General features: G+C 37.5%; 1 protein-coding gene across 2 annotated transcripts in view; it reads right to left on the bottom strand.

Annotated features, from left to right (window-relative positions):
• Nucleotides 1–290: 290 nt before the first annotated feature.
• The window catches only part of CLECL1 (C-type lectin like 1), a 29,789-nt gene continuing 4,999 nt past the window's right edge, over nucleotides 291–25,080 (bottom strand). Inside the window, exons 2-6 of one of the 2 annotated variants that reach the window (XM_027594755.2) lie at nucleotides 24,632–24,719; nucleotides 22,253–22,351; nucleotides 9,672–9,841; nucleotides 2,322–2,434; nucleotides 291–1,755 (exon numbers count right to left, since the gene is read on the bottom strand). In XM_027594755.2, coding sequence (XP_027450556.2) covers nucleotides 1,623–1,755; nucleotides 2,322–2,434; nucleotides 9,672–9,841; nucleotides 22,253–22,351; nucleotides 24,632–24,677 — 561 coding nt within the window. In that variant the 5' untranslated portion in view covers nucleotides 24,678–24,719 and the 3' untranslated portion in view covers nucleotides 291–1,622. The remainder of the gene's footprint in view (nucleotides 1,756–2,321; nucleotides 2,435–9,671; nucleotides 9,842–22,252; nucleotides 22,352–24,631; nucleotides 24,720–25,080) is intronic. The other variant, XM_027594756.2, reaches the window with a different exon arrangement.

Raw genomic sequence — 25,080 nt, 5'->3', positions numbered from 1 at the left:
TTTCAAGTAGTTTAGTCTGAAAATCAGGCTAATAGATATTCTTACAGTTTTATAAACACTACCGTGCTCATAAAATGAAACTTTTTTTTTTTTTTGCTGGAATGTAGTGCCAACATGCCATAAGACAAATGCTTTACCCATCAGTTTTTATAACTGTCCAACTCAACATACACAGGTTGGTTTGTCGTGTTATGATATGATGTGCAAGAAAACTTGTAAGGATATGATCACTGGAAAGAGGTGAGCATAAACATCACACAAAAAAATTGTCTCTGAAGCATTTAACCCTTCATATAAACTCCCTTGGCATTTATAGGATTCTCTTTCAATATCAGTCACCCACACAGAACAATTCTTCAGTTTTCCCCTGGCACTCAATGACCTACCAATTGAGCCTCCATTGTCTGAGTCTCTGTTTCTTTTGTAGCCTATCTCCCCAGCCACTCATCAGTATTTTACTTCTGTGATCACTTAGAGGAAACTTAAAATAGTAAATAATCTTTCGAGTATTTATTATGTGCTAGATACTTTAAAAGGCACTAGAAATTCAAAAACAGATATTGAAACCTTATGTAATTTACAGTCAGGGGAGGGTGGAGAACATTAATCAAATATTCACTCAAAGATTGACATATGTAAGACCCAAAATGTGGTAAGTGCTGGGGAGGGGACTCTAATGTTGGGAAATTCGACCTTGTCATGGAGCTCAAGGTCTGATATGTTAAATAAGCACTAGGAAATGTGCTCGCACCCCCACCCCACACACATTTAATCTGACCTTAAAAACTCAGCTTATATAGAGAGAATGTTTGAGGGTTCACTTGATGGAGAAGAGAGAAAAGAGAATTCCAGGTATAGGGAAAATGTCTGTAATGCAGTGTGGTAAAATTCTGTATGAGTTCTTGAAATTTAGTCTAATGCGGTTGTGGTGCTGGGAGTTTTGGTAAGTTTTGTGTAGACAGACACTGACTAAGTAAGCAAGGATTAGACCTGACAAGGGATTTCTAAGCTGTGTTATGGAGTTTGGTGTTATTTTAAGAAAGATGTTAAAGTATTTTTCAAAAGAAGTGTTGTATTTTTAGTATACATAGTTTTTAAATGTCACCTAGATTACATGTCAGAGAATAATTGAAATGGGTTAGGAATAGAACAGGAAGACCCTGTTATGGCAGTTATTTAACATTTTAATTATTTGCTATTAAGATTGTGAAAGCGATGAAGAGAAGAGGTCAGATTTGAGAGATATTTAGTAAAAAAGGTGACAAGACTTGGTTTTGTGAGAGGCAGAGTGGAGAACAGCCCGGAAGTGTGGGCCAGAGAGAGGGTGGTGATGAGACAGCTGGTTTATAGGTTGTGTAATTTCTTGTGTGGCGTGCTATTGACTGAGAGGCCAAGTGCTAGAGGGTTGTTCCTTTTGTGAGGAAAGCTAATGAATTATTTTCACACGTTGAGCTTGAAATGCCTTTGAGATTTTAGATCTGATATGTTAAATAAGCACTAGGAAATGTGCTCGCACCCCCACCCCACACACACGGCCCTCTGGACTATGATATAGTCTGACATCAAACTTCGTGTGGCATCTGTCAGTCAGAGAAATGGAGACTGATGTTCTGCAGCGTGAATTAGAGCTGACAAATCCATTGATCATTTTGCTCACAGTTTTGTCTGGCTACCTTACTAGGAGACGCCTGGGCACATTTCTTGCTCCGGGTTATCCGTTTTTCCTCTATTGAAAACCTATAAGGAAAGAAAATGCTTATCTTTAAATCAGCATATGTCCAGAGACTGAGGAGGGCCTCAGAAAATACTTTCGAATTTTTAAAATAAAAATATGATCATGAAAACAACTTAAACAATACACAGTATGATGAGTAAAGTGATTCTTCCCACCCTCAGTTTTATTTCTCAAGAGAACTTAATAGCTAATGATGATTAGTCAGAGATGTATATGGATGATGCTAAAAGGGCATCTCTGGTTTGCTCATTTAAAAATTATTGAAATGAGCAGAAATTTATATTTTATAAACTAAAATTGGGTTCTTATAAGAGATTTTACATTTGTCAATTTACCTCTAAAATAAGATGATCAAATAAAAAGACACTATTGGCAAGCCCTATTTCACACCTAAATCTTCTGAGTGGGTGGAGTGAGATTCCTTTTGTTTCTCAACTTTCCGAGTAGACCATTCTATACATATATTTATCAGATCATATGAGTTGGTCAGGAAATTTATACCTGTTTCCAACAACATCAGATGACTCTTTCTTGTCACACAATATGGGATTAAAACTGTAAGAAAGCTGAAATACAATAAACTCACAGACGGGAGTCGAAAGGGTTGTTGTCTACCCAGGTCCATGATTGCCCTCCAGGTGGAATAGTTAAGCCAATCCAGTAAAACACTGAAGTATTTAGGTACCGCCACAGAAAACTCTAAATAGAACAGGAAATGTTACAACAAACAACTGACTGATTCTAACAGATATAGATATAGATATAGATATATATATAGAGAGAGAGAGAGAGAAACTTGTATGTGCTTGGCCCTGAACTGGAAGCAGGGAATGGACAGGTAAGACATACACCACGTTTTTCTTTTTTTCCCTTATTGTTAAAAGATTTTATTTATTTATTTATTTATTTATTTATTTATTTATTTGGGAGAGAGAGAGAGAGAGCATGAGCACAAGTTGGGGGGAGAGGTGGAGGGAGAGGGAGAAGGAGCCTTCCCGCTGAGCAGGGACCCTGGGATCATGACCTGAGCCGAAGGCAGACGCTTAACCGACTGAGCCACCCAGACGCCCCTACTTCACGTTTTTCTAACAGATCAGAGCAGAGAGACAAATTACTGCAGTGCAACGTGGTGACAGTCAGGTGGAATTTTGTATGATTGCAGGAGATATTAAGACTGTGAAGTCAAATTTCCAAATCTGAGTCCCTGTCCTATGATTTACTACTGTGCATCTCTGCAGTTATTGAATGTTTTTACTGCTGTTTTCCCCAATCTCGGCAACTCATTTATTACAGTACCTATTTTAAAGTGTTACTATTGTTTTGCTATTAAATAATATTATTATATACTGCCTGGCACATAATAAATTCTCATTACATAAATGTTAGTGGTTATTGTAAAAATGAGTATGAAATAATATATAGAAGGAGGGGAATATACAGGGAAAATTAAAGAAAGAAAGCAATACTGAGCTGATGTGAGACATACTGTTCATAGTTTCTTAATATCTCTTTTTAATATCTCTTAATATCTTAATATCTTAATTTTCTTAATATCTCTTTTTCTATAGTAATATAACCCCACGCGATATATATGGCCAGAAGTAATGAAGGCTACATTTCCCAGCTCCATTTTGGCTAAGTGACTGACCTAATTTCTGGCTAATGGATTAAAATGGAAATGATACTGAAATTCTAATCAGGCATTTAAAAAGTAGGGCTATAACTCTGGAAAACAGTATGGAGCCTCCTCAAAAAGTTGAAAATAGAGCTAGCCTATGGCCCAGCAATACCCCAAAGATATAAACGTAGTGATCTGAAGGGGTATGTGCACCCCAATGTTTATAGCAGCAATGTCCACAATAACCAAACTATGGAAAGAGCCAAGATGTCCATCAACAGATGAGTGGATAAAGAAGATGTGATACACACACACACACACACACACACACACACACACACACACACTAGAATATTATGCAGCCATCAAAAAAACCTGAAATCTTGCCGTTTGCAACGACGCGGCTGGAACTAGAGGGTATTATGTTAAGCGAAATAAGTCAATCAGAGAAAGACATGTATCATATGACCTCACTGATATGAGGAATTCTTAATCTCAGGAAACAAACTGAGGGTTGCTGGAGTGGTGGGGGGTGGGTGGGAGGGGGTGGCTGGGTGATAGACACTGGGGAGGGTATGTGCTATGGTGAGCGCTGTGAATTGTGTAAGACTGTTGAATCACAGATCTGTACCCCTGAAACAAATAATATATGTTCAAAAAAAAAAAAAAAAAGAAGATAGTAGGAAGGGAAAAATGTAGGGGGGGAAATCAGAGGGGGAGAAGAACCATGAGAGACTATGGACTCTGAGAAACAAACTGATGATTTTAGAGGGGAGGGGCGTGGGGGAATGGGCTAGCCGGGTGATGGGTTTTAAGGAGGGCACCTATTGAATGGAGCACTGGTGTTGTATGCAAACAATGAATCATGGAACACTACATCAAAAACTAATGATGTAAGGTATGATGACTAACATAACATAATAAAATAAAATTAATAAAAGAAAGGTAGGGTTATATCCTTCTATTCATCATTTCCCTCTTTATTGATGGCTAGAACGTGGACATGGTGGTGAATCAACCGGAAATAGATAGACACGGACAGTACCCTACTGATGAGACCAGAAATCCATAGCTGTATGGATCGCCGTGTGAGTGACATGACCTATTGCATATATGAATAGACAGATTTTTCTCCTATTTTAATGCTTTGAAATTGGAAACATCAATCTATAGCTTGTAGCAGTTTAATTGGGAGCTTTGTTTTTGCTTTTTAATTGTACTGATGCTTTTAAGTGTACTGTTACATCTTATAATTAAAAGTGTTTTAGATTCAATAAACAAAGTACACATCTACCTTGTATAAGCTACAGTGATTTTGGTTCTCCCTCACCTGCAGCCAAACTCATATGCTAAATATCATAACTGTTTGTAGGAACATAATAGTCATTAGGCATACAAGAGAGAGAATAGTGTTTTTCCATTGAGTTATCTTGGCACTATGGCCAGAAAAATCAGTTGACTAAATTTTGCAGGCCTTGATTCAGTTTCACTGATCTACATATCTCTCTTTTGCCAATTCTACACCATATTAACTAATTTTGCTTTATCGTAAGACTTGACATTTAGTAACGTACATCTTCCATTCTTCTGCTTGCTTTGGGTCTAGTTTGCTCTTTTTCTAGTCTTTTTTTTTTTTTTTTAAAGAGAAGCTTAGATGATTGATTCTACATTATCTTCTTTTCAAATGTAATCCCTCAGGGCTATAAGTTACCCTCTAAGCTCTGCTTAAGCTGAAACCTGTGAATTTTAGATTTAGAACATTAAAATGTTGTTTTCATTCAATTCATAATATAGTTTTAAAATTTTCTTCTGACCACTTCTTCTTTGACCTATACATTATTTAGAAGTGTGTTAATTTTCAAATATTTGAGAATTTTCCAAATATTACTTTGTTCCTAACTTCCGTTTAATTTTGTTATGGTCTGAGACATGTTTTGTATAATATCTTATCTGTATTTGTAATTTTTTAAAGTTTATTAGGTCTCCAAATATGGTCTGTCTTCATGAAAGTTCCAGGTGTATTGAAAAAAAGAATGTGTACTCTTCTTTTGTTGGATACAGTTTTCCATAAGATTAATTTGGTTGAATTGGTTGATAGTATTGTTCAGGTTATTTATTTATTTATTTATTGGACTTGTTTTACTCAAAGAGGAATGTTGACAACTCAAAGAGGAATGTTGACAACTCCAGTTGTAGTTGTGAATTTCTCCATTTCTCTTTTTAGTTTTATCAGTGTTAACCTTATTGCATATACATATATAATTGACCCCCATTATGAGATTCAGGGGCTAGAGAGTGGAATATTATGGACTGAATTGTGTCTCTCCAAAATTCATATGTTGCAGGCTTAACCCCCAGTACTTCAAAATATAACTGCATTTGAAGTCAGGGCCCTTAAAGAGATCATTAAGCTAAAGGAGGGCTATTAGAATGGGTCTTAATTCAATCTGATTGGTGTCCTTATAAGAAAATTTGGACACACAGAGAGACATAGATGCATGTACACAGAAGAAAGACCATGTGAGGAGGACACAGTAAAAAGGTAGTCAGCTGAAAGCCAAGGAGAGAGTCATCATGAGAAACAAAACCTGCCAATACCTTGATCTTGGACTTGCAGCCTTCAGAACCGCAAGAAATTAATCTCTGTTGCTTAAATCATTAAACTTGTGGTACTTTGTTATGGCAGCCCTGGCAAATTCATACAACCCCTTCATCATTGTGCAATAGTCCTCCTTGTTCTTGGGAGTGTCCTGTTTCTTCTTTCTTTCTCTCTCTTTCTCTCTTTCTCTCTCTCTTTCTTTCTTTCTTTCTTTCTTTCTTTCTTTCTTTCTTTCTTCTTTCTTTCTTTCTTTCTTTCTTTCTTTCTTTCTTTCTTTCTTTCTTTCTTTCTTTCTTTCTTTCTTTCTTTCTTTCTTTCTTTCTTTCTTTCTTTCTTTCTTTCTTTCTTCTTTCTTTCTTTCTTTTTTCTTTTCTTCTTTCTTTCTCTCTTTCTTTCTCTCTTTCTTTCTCTCTCTCTCTCTCTTTCTTTCTTTCTTTCTTTCTTTCCTTCCTTCCTTCCTTCCTTCCTTCCTTCCTTCCTTCCTTCCTTCCTTCTTTCTTTCTTTCTTTCTTTCTTTCTTTCTTTCTTTCTTTCTTTCTTTCTTTCTTTCTTTCTTTCTTTCTTTCTTTCTTTCTTTCTTTCTTTCCTTTCCTTTCTTTCTTTCTTTTCCTTTTTTACCTCGTACTTGATTGTTGAAAGCTGTCTAGCATGTAGCGATGGGGTTAAATAGTTTTGTGGATAGAAATGAACACAGAGTTCCTTCTCCTGGGTCTTTAATGTGGGGTTTAAGTTAATCATTATGGGGGTGAGTTTGTGATTTATCGTTGCTCTGGTTACCCTCAATGCCCCACAGGTTTCAAATCCTGTAATGATATCTCATGTTTTGTGTTTCGTGGTTTTTGTTTGTTTGTTTGCCAGAGACACGTCTTCTTGACCTGAGTGTTTTAGTTCCCCTCTGCACCATGCCTCAGAGAAGATCTCTCTGCACATTCTTCTTCCTCCCCTGTCCCTCTCCCAACAGCGTTCTTCTTGACTTCCTGTCTGAAACTTGTTAGCATGACAGTGAAAGGCAGCTGAGGCCGTGGTCTTGCTTGTTCTGATCATGCCTCAGTGTTAGGCAGCCTCTCATCCTTGTGTCTTCTCCATGCTTTCTCCCTTCTGCCTCCCCTACCCTGACTGTAGCTGTGGTCCCATCGTGTATTCGTGCCTCTCCCACAAGAGTATCTTTTGTCCCCAATCCTCTTTTGCACCTGCAGTGATGTTTCACCAGTTCCCTAAGGGCACCTGTCCTTCTCACCAACACACACATGAAAGCTGTTGCTGCGTAGTGCAGAAAGCAGACAAGGGACAAGGATCTAGGTAGGATTCTTTGCCACTGCTGCATCATTGCTGTTTTCTTCTCCCAGGTCTGCCCCACAATGGACACTTTCTCATGGTTCTTTCCAATCTGGAGCACCAGTGGCATTTCCAGAAAAAAAAAATAGCCTTCAAAAGACTGTAAAATTCCCCAATTTCTGCAGAGCTCAGAAGAACTGTTTTGCCCACTTACACTCAGACTTAACTCATTTTTCAATTACTCTGACAGAACCCTTCTTTCTGATGTCCGGTGTCTGATTTGTGTGTCCCAAGTAAGTGGGGATGTGTCTTCTCTCTCCCACAGGTACCTGTTTCAACATAGATTTTGGCTCTGCAAACTTAAGTCTCCAATGGATTTGAAACAAGTTGGCAATTTAAAGTTAACGGGGATCTTTCTCATTTGAAAGTTGTAGTAACATTTCTTCAAGATCTTTGCATCATGGAATGAAAGCCTTGCACCTCCTTTTTCTTTTTCTGTTTTTATTGTTGTTTAAATACCTCTTTTTCTCACTCTCCTTCTTCTTTCCCTTCCTCCTCCTCTTTCTCCTTCCTCTTTCTACTTTCTTTTCTTTCTTTCTTTTTTGCCATATCATGACACATGGGAATTCTGGGACTAACAATTCTCTTTTTTTCACTTTATTCTTAACTTACTTGAGAGCTGGAAAAGTATTTGCTAGAAAATTATTCTCTGTTTCTTGGAGTAATTATTCTTCTATAATATATGTTTTATCTGACTTTTACTTGTCTTTTTTGGAAAAGTTTGGAAACAGAAATATGTATCCATAAATCCTATGCTGATTCCTTTCAGGTTCTTATTTATCCATGAAAGAGAATGATTACATCTAGCCCATTCATTTGCTTGGGAAAAATGTGAGAGAGGTAATCTAAACAGGAAGAGGAAAGTTTCTAAACAAACCGAGGGTTGCTGGAGGGGAGGTGGGTGGGGGGATGGATAACTGGGTGGTGGGCATTAAGGAGGGCACTTGATGTAATGAGCACTGGGTGTTATATGCATCTGATAAATCACTAAAGTCTATCCCTGAAACTAATAATATACTGTATGTTGACTTAATTGAATTGAAATAAAAAAATTTTTAAAAATGTTTTCTTAGTCTGCTGGTCTCCCTAGTCTGGTTTATCAATTGCCTAGAAAACATGTCTTTTCTTCATTTCAGCATCCTTCCCTTTGATGGTGAGCAGGAAATAGATGAGTTTCTGAGTGAAATCTTTTATTGCACGATTTCTCCATGCAGTGATTATCCCTTTCAGAGCATTCTCATGAGAGGCTTTCCAGTTGATACCTGCTTCCCCTTTCTTGTCTTAAAATTGACCTCTTAGAGACAAAAACAGATCTCTTCAGCTCTTAACCTATCCTGGATTTGGATCATATTTGAATCAATTTGAACTGCATCTGATAGTCTTACAGTTTGAGATTTGGGGTTACACTGGTTACAGCAAGAAGTTTACTTCTGTTTTTGTTTTTCTTGTTGTGGTGGATTCCTGTGAAACTCAGAAGACTTTTTTCTCTTCAGAAGTTTCAACAGCTGTGTTTTTCCCCCAGATGGCTATGACTCAACCAGGGTTGTAAAACACTGCTGGTCATTGGGTTTTCAGAAATGGAACCTTTGACATAACTTGTCATTCCAATATACTAATCCTCATGCTGAATACCCTTATTTGATACTTGCAAATTAACATCTATATTGGCTTTATTAATTAAAGGTTTAGTGTCCAACATTCATGTAGTAAAATTTCAATTTAAATTAAACCAGAGTTAGTGAAGTATTCTGCTCAAGGGAGAATGAAATGTTAATGAGGACTATTCTGTATTTCCTTTCTTTCAATATCATCTTAATTTTAGCTACCATGGTATCTGACTGTAGCCTTCAGGAACATTGCAATAAACATGAGTGATGAGGTAAGATATTAACAGTCTTACATTTTAAAATGGAATCTAGTAAACAGTGGGGATCCCTTATGGAGAAGAACTTAGGTGTACAATACCAAATGAATTCATCCAATCCATAGAGCTCCCCCAAAGAGCCCAAAATAATCCTGTAGTTCAGTGATTCATTCAACCAACATTTGTGTAGTTAATAACAATGAAGTTTAAAATTTATTTCATAGAAGTTTTCAAATATGTGGGACACTGGATGGCTCAGTCAGTTAAGCATCTGCCTTTGGCTCAGGTAATGATCCCAGGGCCCTGGGATCAAGTCCTGCATGGGGTTCCTTGCTGAGTGCGGAGCTTGCTTCTCCCTCTGCCTGCTCTGCCTATCTGCCTGCCATTCCCTCTGCTTGTGCTCTCTCTCTGACAAATAAATAAATCAATAATCTTAAAAAAAAGAAATTTTCAAATATGTAGCGCAACAACTGCACTGAAAATGTGAAGGATGCTATAATCTCTAAGTTAGATATCTCACCATATCAGTGAAGTCTTGAATCACCATGAGATGTGAATTTTTCATGGCACAGTCATTTTTGCTTTCATCCCAAGATTTCTTATCTTCACCAATCCAGTAACATTTTCCCCCATGTAGCTTCCAGTCTTTAGAGGGGCATGATTTATGAACAGTGGAAAAATTGAAAGAAACTGGAAGGAAAAAGGAAATAATTACAAGAAACTCAGAACTGTATCCCTAATAGCATATACTGATGAAAGCCTCTCAAAATTTGTTAAGTTATGGTCTAAAGCTTTTTTTTTTTTTTTGGTTTTATTTATCTGTTTGAGAGAGAGAGAGAGTGAGTGAGAGAGAGAGAGAGCACAAGCAGGGGCAAAAAGATAGGGAGAAGCAGACTGCCCCGCTGAGCAGGGAGCCTGACACGGGGCTGGATCCCAGGACCCCGGGATCACAACCTGAGCTGAAGGCAGGTGCTTAACCAACTGAACCACTCAGGCACCCTTGTCTAAAGCTTTTTTTGACAAAAGTATGTGGTTTTCTCAAGGAAAATTTTTATCTCCCTGAAACTTGGGAAATTTTACTACATGAATGTAGTAAATTCTACTACAGTAGTAAATTTTACTACATGAATGTTGGACACTAAACCTTTAATTAATTTAATTTACTTGGAAAAAAATAAAGATTAACAGCCTTGCAACCATGCATATATTCATTCTTTCTTCCTTTCTTTCTCTGTTTAATTATTCACTTAAAAATATATCATGTTCTGGAACACTACATCAAAAACTAATGATGTAATGTACGGTGATTAACATAACATAATAAAAAAATATATCATGTTCTCTATCAGCAAAAACAATGTACCAGGCACTAAGATCAATCAGTGAACATCCAAGTTTCAGGGAGATAAAATTTTAAAGGAAAAGTAGAAATTAGAGATTTTAATTAGTGATCCACCAATGAACCAGACATTTTGGGAGTTATATATCACACTGAATAATTTTTCTTTGGCAAAATTGTGCAATATGTGGCCCCCAAAACTCAAGAAAGATTGATCCTTCCATACAAAAAAGGATCTTGACATCCCAGAAACTGTGCTTGTAATAGGTAGTTTTTAATTCATAGTATTTGCCAGTAGATTTAAATGATGACACATAGGCATCCTGTATATACCAAAACTTTACTGCCCCTCAAATAAATATCCTTTAAAAACACACACATACGTAGTCACACACAATGACCTGAAGCCACTGAATCGTGAACAAAAGCAGGCAGATTTTGGAGGGGAAGTGACATTTGAAATAGGGGTAACAAGGCAAAAGTTTCTCATTTTTACACATTTTAGCTTAAGACAGACCAATGTTGGATGCCATGTAGAGTGAATAAAACTTCAGTAGCCAATCTGCAGTCTTTCTAGCCTAAAATACTGGAGAACAGAGTTTGGGACAACCACAGATGCTAAAAATGAAGGGTGAATCCCTTAAATGAGAAAACATAAAGGATGTGCACCAAGTTCTATGGCTAAAATTTTTCCAAGTTCCTGGCTGATGGATGTGAAAGTTACATTCCAGCTAAGGATTAAAGAACTGATTTGAGATTAGAGCTGCTGCCCAAAAGATAGAAATTAAAATTTGAGTCCAACTATACCAAGTTCTTGCTTAAATAGGAAAATCAACATTTTTTTGCAGAAATACATCAGAATCCATAGATTTCTTAGCATCACTTTCACAATGTCCAGGGCACAATCTCCAATCACTTAACATAAGAAAAAACCCGGAAAATATGACCAATTCAAAAGAGAAGGGATTCAATGCAGCCTAATAGGAAATGATGCAGATATTAGAATTATCCCCAAATATTCTAAAGCAGCTGTTTTAACTATGCTCAAGTACATAAAAAGGAAATAGGCTTGCAATTAAAAGATACTTCCAAGAAATAGAGAATTTTGAATTTCATTAAGAAATGAAATTTATAATTGAGAGATACGTGATATGAAAATTCCGTTAGATTGCCTTAAAAGCAGATAATTAGAAGAAAAAGTGGTTAGCGAACTTGAATTTGTCCAATATAAAAAACAGGGAAAAGGAGGCGGAGCAAGATGGCGGAGGAGTAGGAGACCTGGATTTCTTCTGGTCTCAGGAATTCAGCTGAATGGGGATCAAACCATTCTGAACACCTACAAACTCAACAGGAGATTGAAGAAGAGAGTAGCAACAACTCTCTGAACAGAGAAGCGACCACTTACTGGAAGGCAGGACTTGCAGAGAAGTGAATCTGAGGCGATATTCCGGGAGGATAGACGGTGGAGGAGGGGGCCTCCGTCGGCAGCTTCTGGCAAGTGCTAGAGCCGCGGAGCACAAAATTGGAACTTTTAGAAGTCGGCTCCGCTGAGGGACGTCGCTCCAGTGCCTAAGCAGGGGGTGGAAACCTCGTGGGACAGTGTGGTCTCAGGACCCTCGGGGTCACAGAAACACCGGGGGTGCCTGAGTGCGGCAGAGCTCCCAGGTATCGGAGCGGGGAAGCCAGCTGCAGAGACGGAGCCGAGGCGTGGGCTCTCAGCTCGGGGTTGCCATAAACCATGATCCACAGCACAGTCTGGCCACTGCTCCTCCAGCAGGGACCCAACAAGCAGCAGAGCTGGGGGAGACTCCCCTTTCCTCCCCCGCGAGGAACAGCATGGGAGCGCACCGCGGGGATCTGCTGGGTTTGGAGACTCCACACGGGGTCGGGTGCCAGAGATAGAAATGCTTGGTCGCAGGCCGTGTGAGCATGGAGTGCGGTGGGAGACCAGGGAGACAGGAGTGATTGACTGCTTTTTTCTGGGGGCGCACTGAGGAGCGGGGCCCCCGAGTTCTAGGCTCCTCCTGGCGGAGATTGGGAGGCCACCCATTTTCACTCTCATCCTCCAAAGCTGTGCCGAGAACTTGCAGGGAACTAAAGCTCCTGAGAGCAAACCCGAGCAGATTACTTAGCCCGGGCCGGCAAGGGCGGGGCAATTCTGCCTCTGGCAAAGACATTTGGGAACCACGGCAACAGGCCCCTCCCCAGAAGATCAGCACGAACAAGCCAGCGAAGACCAAGTTTACCGATCAAGGAGAACGGCAGAACTCCAGCGCTAGGGGAATACTGCACATAGAATTCATGGCTTTTTTTTTTACCATGATTCATTAGTTTTTCAAAGTTAATTTCTTTTAACTGTTTTTTTTTCTTGAATTTTTCTTTTCCCCTTTTTCAACCAACATCTTATCAATCCCTTTTTAAAAAAATTTTTTTAGTTTTCATTTTTAGAGTCATAGTCTATCCCTTCATAGTAGTTACCCTTATTTTGGCAAATATATATAAGTTGTTCTCTCTTTAAAATTTTGTGATACAGTTTCTTCTAAGAGATCAAAATATACCCGAAATCTCTAGGGTATGGCTTTATTCTAGTCTCCTGCCTGATCACATTCTCTCCCTTTTTTTTTTTAAATCTTCTTTCTTTTTTCAAACAACTTCTTATCAATTCCTTTTATAAAATCTTTTATAATTTTCATCTTTACAGTCATCTTCTATCCCTTTATTGTATCAACCCTTATTTTGTACATATATAAGTCTTTCTTTCTTTACAATTTTAGGAGGCACTATCTTCTAACAGACCAAAATACACCCAAAATCTAGTGTGTGGCACTGATCTATGCACTAGCCTGATCATATTTGATCATATTCTGTTTTTTTTGTTTTGTATTGTTCTGTTTTTGTTTGTTTTTATCTTTTTCTTTTTCTTTCTTTCTTTTTTCTTTCTTTCCCTTTCTTTTCCCCTGGTTTCAGGTCTTTTCTGATTTGTTTAAAGTATATTTTCTGGGGACGTTGTTAACCTGTTAGCATTTTGTTCTCTCATTCATCTATTCTCCTCTAGACAAAATGACCAGACGAAAGAAATCACCTCAGCAAAAAGAACAAGAGGTAGTACCATCAGCCAGGGACCTACTCAGTACGGACATTAGTACGATGTCGGTCCTAGAGTTCAGAATCATGATTTTAAAGATACTAGCTGGGCTTGAAAAAGGCATGGAAGTTATTAGAGAAACATTCCTGGAGAAATAAAAGAACTAAAATCTAACCAAATCGAAATAAAAAAGCCTATTAATGAGGTGCAATAAAAAATGGGGGCACTAACTGCTAGGATAAATGAGGCAGAAGACAGAATTAGTGATATAGAAGACCAAATGATGGAAAATAAAGAAGCTGAGAAAAAGAGACAAACAACTACTGGATGACGAGGGCAGAATTTGAGAGATAAGCAATACCATAAGAAGCAACAACATTAGAATAATTGGGATCCCAGAAGAAGAAGAAAGAGAGAGAGAGGGGCAGAAGGTATCTTGGAGCAAATTATAGCAGAGAACTTCCCTAATGTGCAGAAGGAAACAGGCATCAAAATCCAGGAGGCACAGAGAACCCCTCTCAAAATCAATAAAATAGGTCAACACCCCGACATCTAATAGTAAAATTTACGAGTCTCAGAGACAAAGAGAAATCTTGAAAGCAGCTCGGGAGAAGAGATATGTAACCTATACAGGTAGAAATATTAGATTGGCAACAGACCTATCCACAGAGACCTGGCAGGCCAGAAAGGACTGGCATGACATATTCAGAGCACTATCGAGAAAAATAAGCAGCCAAGAAAACTATATCCAGCTAGGCTGTCATTGAAAATTGAAAGAGAGATAAAAATCTTCCAGGACAAAAAAAACTAAAGGAATTTGCAAACACGAAACCAGCCTCCAAGAAATATTGAAAGGGGTCCTCTAAGCAAAGAGAGAGCGTAAAAGCAGCATAGACAGAAAGGAGCACAGACAATATACAGTAACAGTCCCCTTACAGGCACTATGATGGCTCTAAATTCATATCTTTCGATAGTTACCCTGAATGTAAATGGGCTAAATGCCCCAATCAAAAGACACAGGCTATCAGATTGGATTAAAAAATAAGACCCATCGATATGCTGTCTGCAAGAGACTCATTTTAGACCCAAAGACACCGCCAGATTGAAAGTGAGGGGGTGGAAAACCATTTACCAATCTAATGGACACCGAACGAAAGCTGGGGTGGCAATCCTTATATCAGGAAATTAGATTTTAAACCAAAGACTGTAATAAGAGATGAGGAAGGACACTATATCCTACTTAAAGGTTCTATCCACCAAGAAGATCTAACAATTGTAAATATCTATGCCCCTAACATGGGAGCAATCAATTATTTAAGGCAATTAATAACAAAAGCAAAGAAGCACATTGACAACAATACTATTATAGTGGGGGGATTTTAACACCCCCCTCACTGAAATGGACAGATCATCTAAGCAAAAGATGAACAGGGAAATAAACACTTTAAGTGACACACTGGACCAAATGGACTTCATAGACATATTCAGAACATGCCATCCCAAAGCAACGGAATACACATTCTTCTCTAGTGCCCATGGAACATTCTCCAAAATAGATCACATCCTAGGTCACAAATCAGGTCTCAACTGCTACCAAAAGATTGGGATTATTCCCTGCATATTTTCAGACCACAATGCTTTGAAACTAGAACTCAATCACAAGAGGAAAGTCAGAAAGAACTCAAATACATGCAGGCTAAAGAGCATCCTACTAAGAATGAATGGGTCAACTAGGAAATTAAACAAGAATTAAAAGAATTCATGGAAAACCAATGAAAATGAAAACACAACTGTTCAAAATCTTTGGGATACAGCAAAGGCAGTCCTGAGGAAAGTATATAGCAATACAAGCCTTTCTCAAGAAACAAGAAAGGTCTCAAATACACAACCTAACCCTACACCTAAAGGAGCTGGAGAAAGAACAGCAAAGAAAGCTAAACCCAGCAGGAGAAGAGAAATAATAAATATCAGAGCAGAAATCAATGAACTAGAAACCAAAAGAACAGTAGAAAAGATCAACGAAACTAGGAGCTGGTTCTTTGAAAGAATTAACAAGATTGATAAGTCCTGGCCAGACTGATCAAAAGAAAAGAGAAAGGACCCAAATCAACAAAATCATGAATGAAAGAGGAGAGATCACAACCAACACCAAGAAATACAAACAATTATAAGAACATATTATGAGCAACTCTATGCCAGCAAATTAGATAACCTGGAAGAAATGGATGCATTCCTAGAGATGTATCAACTACCAAAATTGAACCAGGAAGAAATAGAAAACTTGAACAGACCTATACCACTGAGGATATTGAAGCAGTCATCAAAAATCTCCCAACAAACAAAAGCCCAGGGCCAGATGGCTTCTCAGGGGAATTCTGCCAAACATTTCAAGAAGAATTAATACCTATTCTCCTGAAACTGTTCCAAAAAATAGAAAAGGAAGGAAAACTTCCAAACTCATTTATGAGGCCAGCATTATCTTGATCCCAAAACCAGACAAGGACTCCATCAAAAAGGAGAAATACAGACCAATATCCTTGATGAGCATGGATGCAAAAAATTCTCACCAAAATACTAGCCAATAGGATCCAACAGTACATTAAAAGGATTATTCACCATGACCAAGAGGGATTTATCCCTGGGCTGCAAGGCTGGTTCAACATCCACAAATCAATCAATGTGATACAATACATTAACAAAAGATAGAACAAGAATTTTATGATCCTCTCAATTGATGCAGAAAAAGCATTTGAGAAAGTACAGCATCCTTTCTTGATCAAAACTCTTTAGAGTATAAGGATAGAGGATACCTCAATATCATAAAAGTCATCTATGAAAACCTACAGTAAACATCTTTCTCAATGGGGAAAAGCTGAGAGCTTTTTCCCTAAGGTCAGGAATGCGGCAGGGATGTCCACTATCACCACTGCTATTGAACATAGTATTAGAAGTCCTAGCCACAACAATAAGACAACAAAAAGAAATCAAAGGCATCCAAATCAGTAAAGAGGAAGTCAAACTCTCTCTTTGCAGATGATATGATACTTTATGTGGAAAACCCAAAACACTCCACCCCAAAACTGCTAGAACTCATACAGGAATTCAGTAAAGAGGCTGGATATAAAATCAATGCACAGAAATCAGTGGCATTCCTATACATCAACAACAAGACAGAAGAGAGACAAATTAAGGAGTCGATCCCATTTACAACTGCACCCAAAACCATAAGATACCCAGGAATAAATTTACCCAAAGAGGTAAAGGATCGTACTCAGAAAAGTATAAAATACTCATGAAAGAAATTGAGGAAGACACAAAGAAATGGAAAAACGTTCCATGCTCATGGATTGGAAGAACAAACATTGTGAAGATGTCAATGCTGCCTAGAGCAATCTACACATTCAATGCAATCCCCATCAAAATACCATCCACTTTTTTCAAAGAAATGGAACAAATAATCCTAAAATTTGTATGGAACCAGAAGAGACCCCGAATAGCCAGAGGAATATTGAAAAGAAAAGCAAAGCTGGCGGCATCACAATTCCGGACTTCCAGCTCTATTACAAAGCTGTCATCATCAAGACAGTATGGTACTGGCACAAAAACAGACACATCGATCAATGGAACAGAATCGAGAGCCCAGAAATGGACCCTCAACTCTATGGTCACTTATCTTTGACAAAGCAGGAAAGAATGTCCAGTGGAAAAAAGACAGTCTCTTCAACAAATGGTGTTGGGAAAAGTGGACAGCCACATGCAGAAGAATGAAACTGGACCATTTCCTTACCCACACACAAAAATAGACTCCAAATGGTTGAAAGACCTAAACGTGAGACAGGAGTCCATCCAAATCCTAAAGGAGAACACAGGCAGCAACCTCTTCGACCTCAGCCACAGCAACTTCTTCCTAGAAACATCACCAAAGGCACGGGATGCCAGGGCAAAAATGAACTCTTGGGATTTCATCAAGATAAAAAGCTTTTGCACAGCAAAAGAAACAGTCCACAAAACCAAAAGACAACCGACAGAATGGGAGAAGATATTTGCAAATGACATATCAGATAAAGGGCTAGTATCCAAAATCTATAAAGAACTTATCAAACTCAACACCCAAAGAACAAATAATCCCATCAAGAAATGGGCAGCAGACACGAACAGACATTTTTCCAAAGAAGACATCCAAATGGCCAACAGGCACATGAAAAAGTGCTCAACATCGCTTGGCATCAGGGAAATCCAAATCAAAACCTCAATGAGATACCACCTCACACCATCAGAATGGCTAAAATTAACAAGTCACGAAACTATAGATGTTGGCAGGGAGGCGGAGAAAGGGGAACCCTCCTACATTGTTGGTGGGAATGCAAGCTGGTGCAGCTACTCTGGAAAACAAATGGAGGTTCCTCAAACAGTTGAAAATAGAGCTACCAGGGGCGCCTGGGTGGCTCAGATGGTTAAATATCTGCGTTCGGCTCGGGTCATGATCCCATGGTCCTGGGATCGAGCCCCACATAGGGCTCCCTTCTTGGCGGGGATCCTGCTTCTCCCTCTCCCTCTACTGTTCCCCCTGCCTGTGCTCTCTCTCTCTCTCTCTGTCAAATAAACAAATAAAATCTAAAAAAAAAAAAAGAAAGAAAATAGAGCTACCATACAATCCAGCAATTGCACTACTGGGTATTTACCACAAAGATACAAATGTAGGGATCCGAAGGGGTACGTGCACCCTGATGTTTATAGCAGCAATGTCCACAATAGCCAAATTGTGGAAAGAGCCAAGATGTCCATCGACAGATGAACGGATAAAGAAGATGTGGTATATATACACAATGGAATATTATGCAGCCATCAAAAGGAATGAGATCTTGCCATTTGCAACCACGTGGATGGAACTGGAAGGGTGGTATGCTGAGTGAAATAAGTCAATCAGAGAAAGACATGTATCATATGACCTCACTGATATGAGGAATTCTTAATCTCAGGAAACAAAGTGAGGGTTGCTGGAGTGGTGGGGGTGTGGGAGGGATGGGGTGGCTGGGTGATAGACAATGGGGAGAATATGTGCTATGGTGAGTGCTGTGAATTGTGCAAGACTGTTGAATCACAGATCTGTACCTCTGAAACAAATAATGCAACATATGTTAAGAAAAAAAGAAGAAGAAGAAGATAGCAGGAGGGAAAGAATGAGGGGGGGAAATCGGAGGGGGAGATGAACCATGAGAGACGATGGACTCTGAGAAACAAACTGAGGGTTCTAGAGGGGAGGGGGGGGGGAGATGGGTTAGCCTGGTGATGGGTATTAAAGAGGGCACGTTCTGCGTGGAGCACTGGGTGTTATGCACAAACAATGAATCCTGGAACATTACATCAAAAACTAATGATGTAATGTATGGTGATTAACATAACAATTTAAAAATGAAAAAAAAAAGGGTCAAACTATTGTTTAAGCAAAATAAAAATAGGTAAGGTAAAAAAAAAAAAACAGGGGAAAATAAGTTGGAAAAAATGGAGAGTCTCAAAGATTTGCAGGACAATATAAAAACATCTAACATATATGAAATTGAAGTCCTAGGGATGTCTGGGTGGCTCAGCAGTTAAGCATCTGCCTTTGGCTCAGGTCATGATCCCAGGGTCCTGGGATGAGTCCTACATCGGGCTCCCTGCTCAGCGGGGGACCTGCTTCTCCCTCTGTCTGCTGCTCCCCTGCTTGTGCTCTCTCTCTCTCTCTGACAAATAAATAAATAAATAAAAATCTTTAAAAAATACAGCAAAAAAGAAAAGAAATCGACGTCCTAGAATCAGAGGAAAGAGAAAATAAGGGGAAAAAGGTAATAACTAAAATTTCTCCCAAATTATTTTAAATTTATAAAATATATCCTTTCAAGAAGCTTATCCAACCCTAAACAGGATAAATATGAAGAAAATTATATGTAAAAATGAAATAAAACTGCTTACAACCAAAGATAGAGAAAAATCTTGAAAGCAGAGAAAAATTGCATGCCATTTACAGGGATATGATTATTTAAAAAAAACCCTCATTCTCATCATAAATTATAGGGGGACAGAATAGAGTGAAAAATATCTTCAAGTTGTTGAAGGGAACTAAGAAACAGACTCTTAACTATAAAGGACAAACTGATGGTGACCAGAAAGGAGGTGGGTAGGGCGATGAGTGAAGTAGGTGATAGGCAATAAGAAGGGCACTTGCGGTGATGAGCACAGGGTACTGTATGGAATTGTTAAATCACTGTATTGTATACCCAAAACTAACACTACACTGTACTTTGACTAACTGGAATTTAAATAAAAACTTAAAAAATTGCTTAAGGGAAAAAAAATAAATGTCAACAAAATATTCTATATCCAATGAAAATATCTTTTTAAAATCATGGCAAACTTAAGATGCTTTCAGATAAAAGAAAACTAAAAGGATTCGTTATCAAATAGTCAGGACAATGAATGTTAGAGGAAGTTCTCAGGCTGATGGGAAATGTTTGTAAACGGAAACTTTCATATTGAAGAAAGAACAACATCAGAAATGGCAAACATACGGGTAAAAATAAAAGCGTAAGGTGAGCAACGTACATTCAAAAGACCTTTGTTCTTGCTTTCAATATTAAGTCCACACAATGGTCTCGCTTGTACAGTTCTTCTTAGATTGATATAATACACCAAATCCAAACCTTTCCAGATAATAATGCCAAAGACATGCTGTAATTATAGCTAAAGACACAGCAACAATGCAACTGAGACTTTCAAGAACATATTTAATGAGAAACTACTATATTTTCACTTCTATATTTCTGATAATAGATACTTTGACTAGATAGTACCAACCATTTTTGTATCATGGAATATTAAAAAAAATTTCTAAAGTATAGCAAGATAAATAAATAAAGTCTACAGTCTACCAATTAACCACCTGGATCTTTATAGCTCAAGAACCTTAATACATACAAATGTTAGGGCACACTGTTGACAAAACTCTCTTCTGAAGATACTTTTGCTATAAGATAATTAGATCCTAAAAGAATTAGATTAAAAAATATTGCTTAGCTTGTAAGAAATAAGGGGAAGAGCTAAAGGGAGGTACTTAGCTAGAGGTGGAATGGGGAAGTGTTTGCATAAGTGAGTTCATAAGGGAAGGTGCCCCTCAAGGCTAATGATTTATATCAGCGCTAGGGTCATAAGACTAGACCTCGGATTCACCAAAAGGTGATGGAGTGAGTCAGTGAGACTGATTAGTTCAGGGTCTTCAAAAGTGCCTCAAGTCATCCAATCATTAGCTCCTCACTGCCTCCCTGCAGATGAAAATGTAAATAATTTTTGCAAGAAAATATCTTTATTTTTTTAGCAATTCCATCAACTGAAATCATTCAAATTAAAGTAAAAATATACCAAATGCTTTTTAAAACCTGCAACATAGCAGGAAATACAAACAGCAAATGTGGTCACAAAAGACTTTAGGTATTTAAAAAAATCATATGTGTCATAAATAATAATGTTTTAAATTATTTAAAAAATAAAAGAATAAGTAAAAAAAAGATCAGATAATAGGACACTATCAAAAGCTAACAGGCTTGTTTGGAAATAAGTCCTTAGGATTGAAAACTCTGATCATTGGGGGTGCCTAGGTGGGTCAGTCGGTTAAGCCTCCGACTCCTGGTTTCAGCTCAGGTCATGATCTCAGGAACGTGAGATCGAGCCCTGGGTCCAGCTATGCGTGGAGTCCACTTGAGGATTCTCTCCCTCTGCCTGCCGCTCCCCTGCTTGTGCACACACACTCTCTCTCGACAAGTAAATAAATAAAATCTTAAAAAAAAAAACAAAAACAGCGTGACAGAACTTAAAGCTAGAGTTTTATTTAATACCACTACTACCACCTCTGTGGTAGGTATGGTACACTGCAACGCTTTTGCTTTGGGGATGATGTCTCACAAAATGTTCCTCAGAGTCACACGTGTTGAAAAAATGAACATATGTTGTATCAGATAGGTTTTAGAATGTGGTCAAGGGGGCTTGGAAATATCAAATCCAATTTAATGTTTTAATGAATTCCCAGAATTCGTATATACTCTACATTATGGACTGATAAGTCTTTCTAATAGAATTTACACCGGGATGTTCAAAAGAAGAATGGCATATAGTTTTTCATATGGAATTAAGAATTAAATTAACAGATTTAAAAATGTAATAAAAACCACTGGGAAAAAAAGAGAGCAGAAAGGCCAAATAATTGTTTTCTTGACTTTTAAAAGTGCGCAAATATGAGAGAGCAAGAGAAAGATTAACATAAGATTACCATTTACAATTGTTTTGCATGTAATAACATTACCCGGTAAGAAAAAAAATAGTATACTCATGAACTTGAAGAATGAAAATATTCTGACTATATTCTGCACTTGCACATGCCCCAATAGAAATAAAAATAATAAAATGCAATTATTTCAATGAAATACCTTTTCAAAAATCTAGAACTCTTTATAGGCTCATTTTTTTCATTTGCCTTGGATCGTCGAATATTTTTGTCATGGACTATAATGGGTCCATAAAAAACAATGATCTAAACCATCCCTCTATAGTGGTAGAGGAATCTCTCTTTTCAGATATATTCCAGTAAAACCGATGCTACTGTACATGTCTGGTTACTCAGGAATTAGGCAATATAAAATAATGTTACCTGTTGAGGTGATTTTTCTAGGTTTATTTTTCCCAGTACAGAATTTCTCTTTTGATTCATTTTCCACTGTATTATGTCTTGCAGATTTGAACTGGGTAACTGATGAAAGAAGAAACATATTTTCCTAATTAAATAAAAAAGCATAAAACCATTGGGTTCTAGTGACTCTCTAAAGTTCAATAATGTAGAAATTCTATAGTAAGTTAAATAATTAAAAATTTAAGGGGGAAAAACAACACTATTTTTCCAAGATTTGAACTTTCCTTTGCACTCTTATTAATTTTTATTAATGTCAGCTTTAGCAAAAATGAAAAAAATATGATCTGGGACCAGTGGGATATTCACCTTTTTTTTTTCCTGGAGTTTTCATAATTCATTTTAATAAATACAAAATAACCAGCTGTGGACGTAAGCCTCATTTGGATAGTTTGTGTTTAGTGAGATATTGTTAAATGATATCCAGTGTCACCTGATTCAGGGGGAAGATTTTATATGCTTTGGTTTGGTTCATAATTCTATTTCTTTCAAGATGCTGCATGTAAATGCTGCATATAGAAGCGTTGTGTGAGCCCAGAGTACTTTTTCTCCAAAGAGGAAAGTATCTTTTTTATGAGTATCTTTTTTTTTATAATTTTAACTGAAATAAACTTTTAATTTCAAAATAGGGTGTATTAGGCAATTGAATCTTTAAAATGTATTTTGGTAATGAACGTATTAGTGACAAACAAATACATTTTATTAAAAAACTGTCATTTTAGTAACAAACAAATCTATTACCTTAACAAAAAATATATAGAAGAGATTTTTCATTCTAATTATTTTTGCTTCCCTCTCCCCTAATTTTATAGCTGCAATTAGACAATATGTTAGGTTAAACTATTCAAATAACTTATCTTTCTGGGGCTTTAACTTATCTTGCTGGGGCTTACGGTGTTCATCTCAACTAGAGGTTTGACCTGGACTTCTAGCTCTTTCTAGTTCTAGAATTCTACCACAATGCCTATTTATTTGTAACTTCCAATGCCATTCATATCTTTAAAATTAATAAATTAATTTTTAAATTAACATATAATGTATTATTTGTTTCAGGGGTACAGGTCTGTGATTCATCAGTCTTACACAATTCACAGCACTCACCATAGCACATACCCCTCCCCAATGTCCATCACCCAGCCGCCCCATCCCTCCCACCCCCCCACCACTCCAGCAACCCTCAGTTTGTTTCCTGAGATTAAGAGTCTCTCATGGTTTGTCTCCTTCTCGGGTTTCATCTTGTTTCACTTTTCCCTCCCTTCACCTTGTTTCTCAAATTCCACATATCAGTGAAATCATATGATAATTGTCTTTCTCTGATTGACTTATTTTGCTTAGCATAATACCCTCTAGTTCTATCTATGTCGTTGCAAATGGCAAGATTCATTTTTTTGATGGTTGCCTAAAATTCCATTGTATACATATACCACATCTTCTTTATCCATTCATCTGTTGATGGACATCTAGGCTCTTTCCATAGTTTGGCTATTGTGGACATTGCTGCTATAAACATTGGGGTGCATGTGCCCCTTCGGATCACTACATTTGTATCTTTGGGGCAAATACCCAGTAGTGCAATTGCTGGGTCATCAGGTAGCTCTATTTTCAACTTTTTGAGGACACTCCATACTGTTTTCCAGAGTGGCTGCACAGCTTGCATTCTCACAATGCCATTCATAACTGCTAATATCATTCACAAGGGTTCTTTGACATAGGCAGGTATGCATTGGCCTGTTCTAGGGTTTCATCTGGAAACCTGAATTCCTGGGAATATATACAATCTGTATATTACCTTTGTTCTATAGATATATGTGAAAAACTTTTCTCCAAGCATTTATTCAATAATTAAAAACATTTGCTATCTGAATATTAGATTATGCTGTTAGGTCCAAAAGTACATGAATACAATTTTTAAATGCTGCATTTAGTTGATTAATTGTAGGCAAGTTTCTCACCTATTGATACAAGATTGATAATGTCCAGTAGTAGCTATTATGAATAAACTTACACAGAAAATACTACTACACAATTTCATTTCCATTCATCTGAATGTAGTTTTAGAGAAGCTCATATTTAGTTCACTATCAAACTGCATTGTGTGATTTTGACCATAAATATAAACATAGTCCTGACTTCTCTTTCCTTTATCAGTTCATTTGAATCCATAATGACATCACAGGCTGAAGTTCTAATGGAAATATCTCTAATTTTAATTTTTTCAAATTTCATACATTTTGTGAAGTTGTCCTGTATTGTTCAAGAACCACTTGAGCAGCAAACACAATTACAACAGGTCATTAGAGAAAAATGCTTCAGGATAAATGAATCATTTTGATAATTACTTACCCAAAATGCTCAGCACAATTACTGTTACAAAGAGAATGATGATCATTGCACCATCCAACTTTCAGGAAAATTCTGTGACAGCGAGGATCTACAAAGTTGGATAGATTGGACAGATAAAATTGGATAGTAAGCCCAGCAGGTAATTCCTTATATGGTTAGAGATAAGAAGGAGCTGAATAAACTTTCTTGGTTATCATGCTTCTAAGTTAGTTTCCTTTGAAATACATAGACCCAGCTTCTTTTGGCTCACATGCACACACACACAGAGAACATATTTGGTTTTTCTGGTTTGTGAAGAGGGGACTTATAAAACTGAGTGGATATGAATTTTTGTTTGTGGGTTCATGATGCATGTTCCACAGCATTAATCTTACAATGATCTACTCTCTACAGCCCCTAAGTTTTTATATAAGATTGAAATCCTCCAGATTCTCTAATAAGTTTATTGA

The sequence above is a fragment of the Zalophus californianus genome, chromosome 9 (assembly GCF_009762305.2).
Source record: "Zalophus californianus isolate mZalCal1 chromosome 9, mZalCal1.pri.v2, whole genome shotgun sequence".
In the NCBI taxonomy this organism is placed as follows: domain Eukaryota; kingdom Metazoa; phylum Chordata; class Mammalia; order Carnivora; family Otariidae; genus Zalophus; species Zalophus californianus.
The sequence above is the reverse complement of the archived record's forward strand: the minus strand, read 5'-3'. Positions and strand labels throughout refer to the sequence as shown.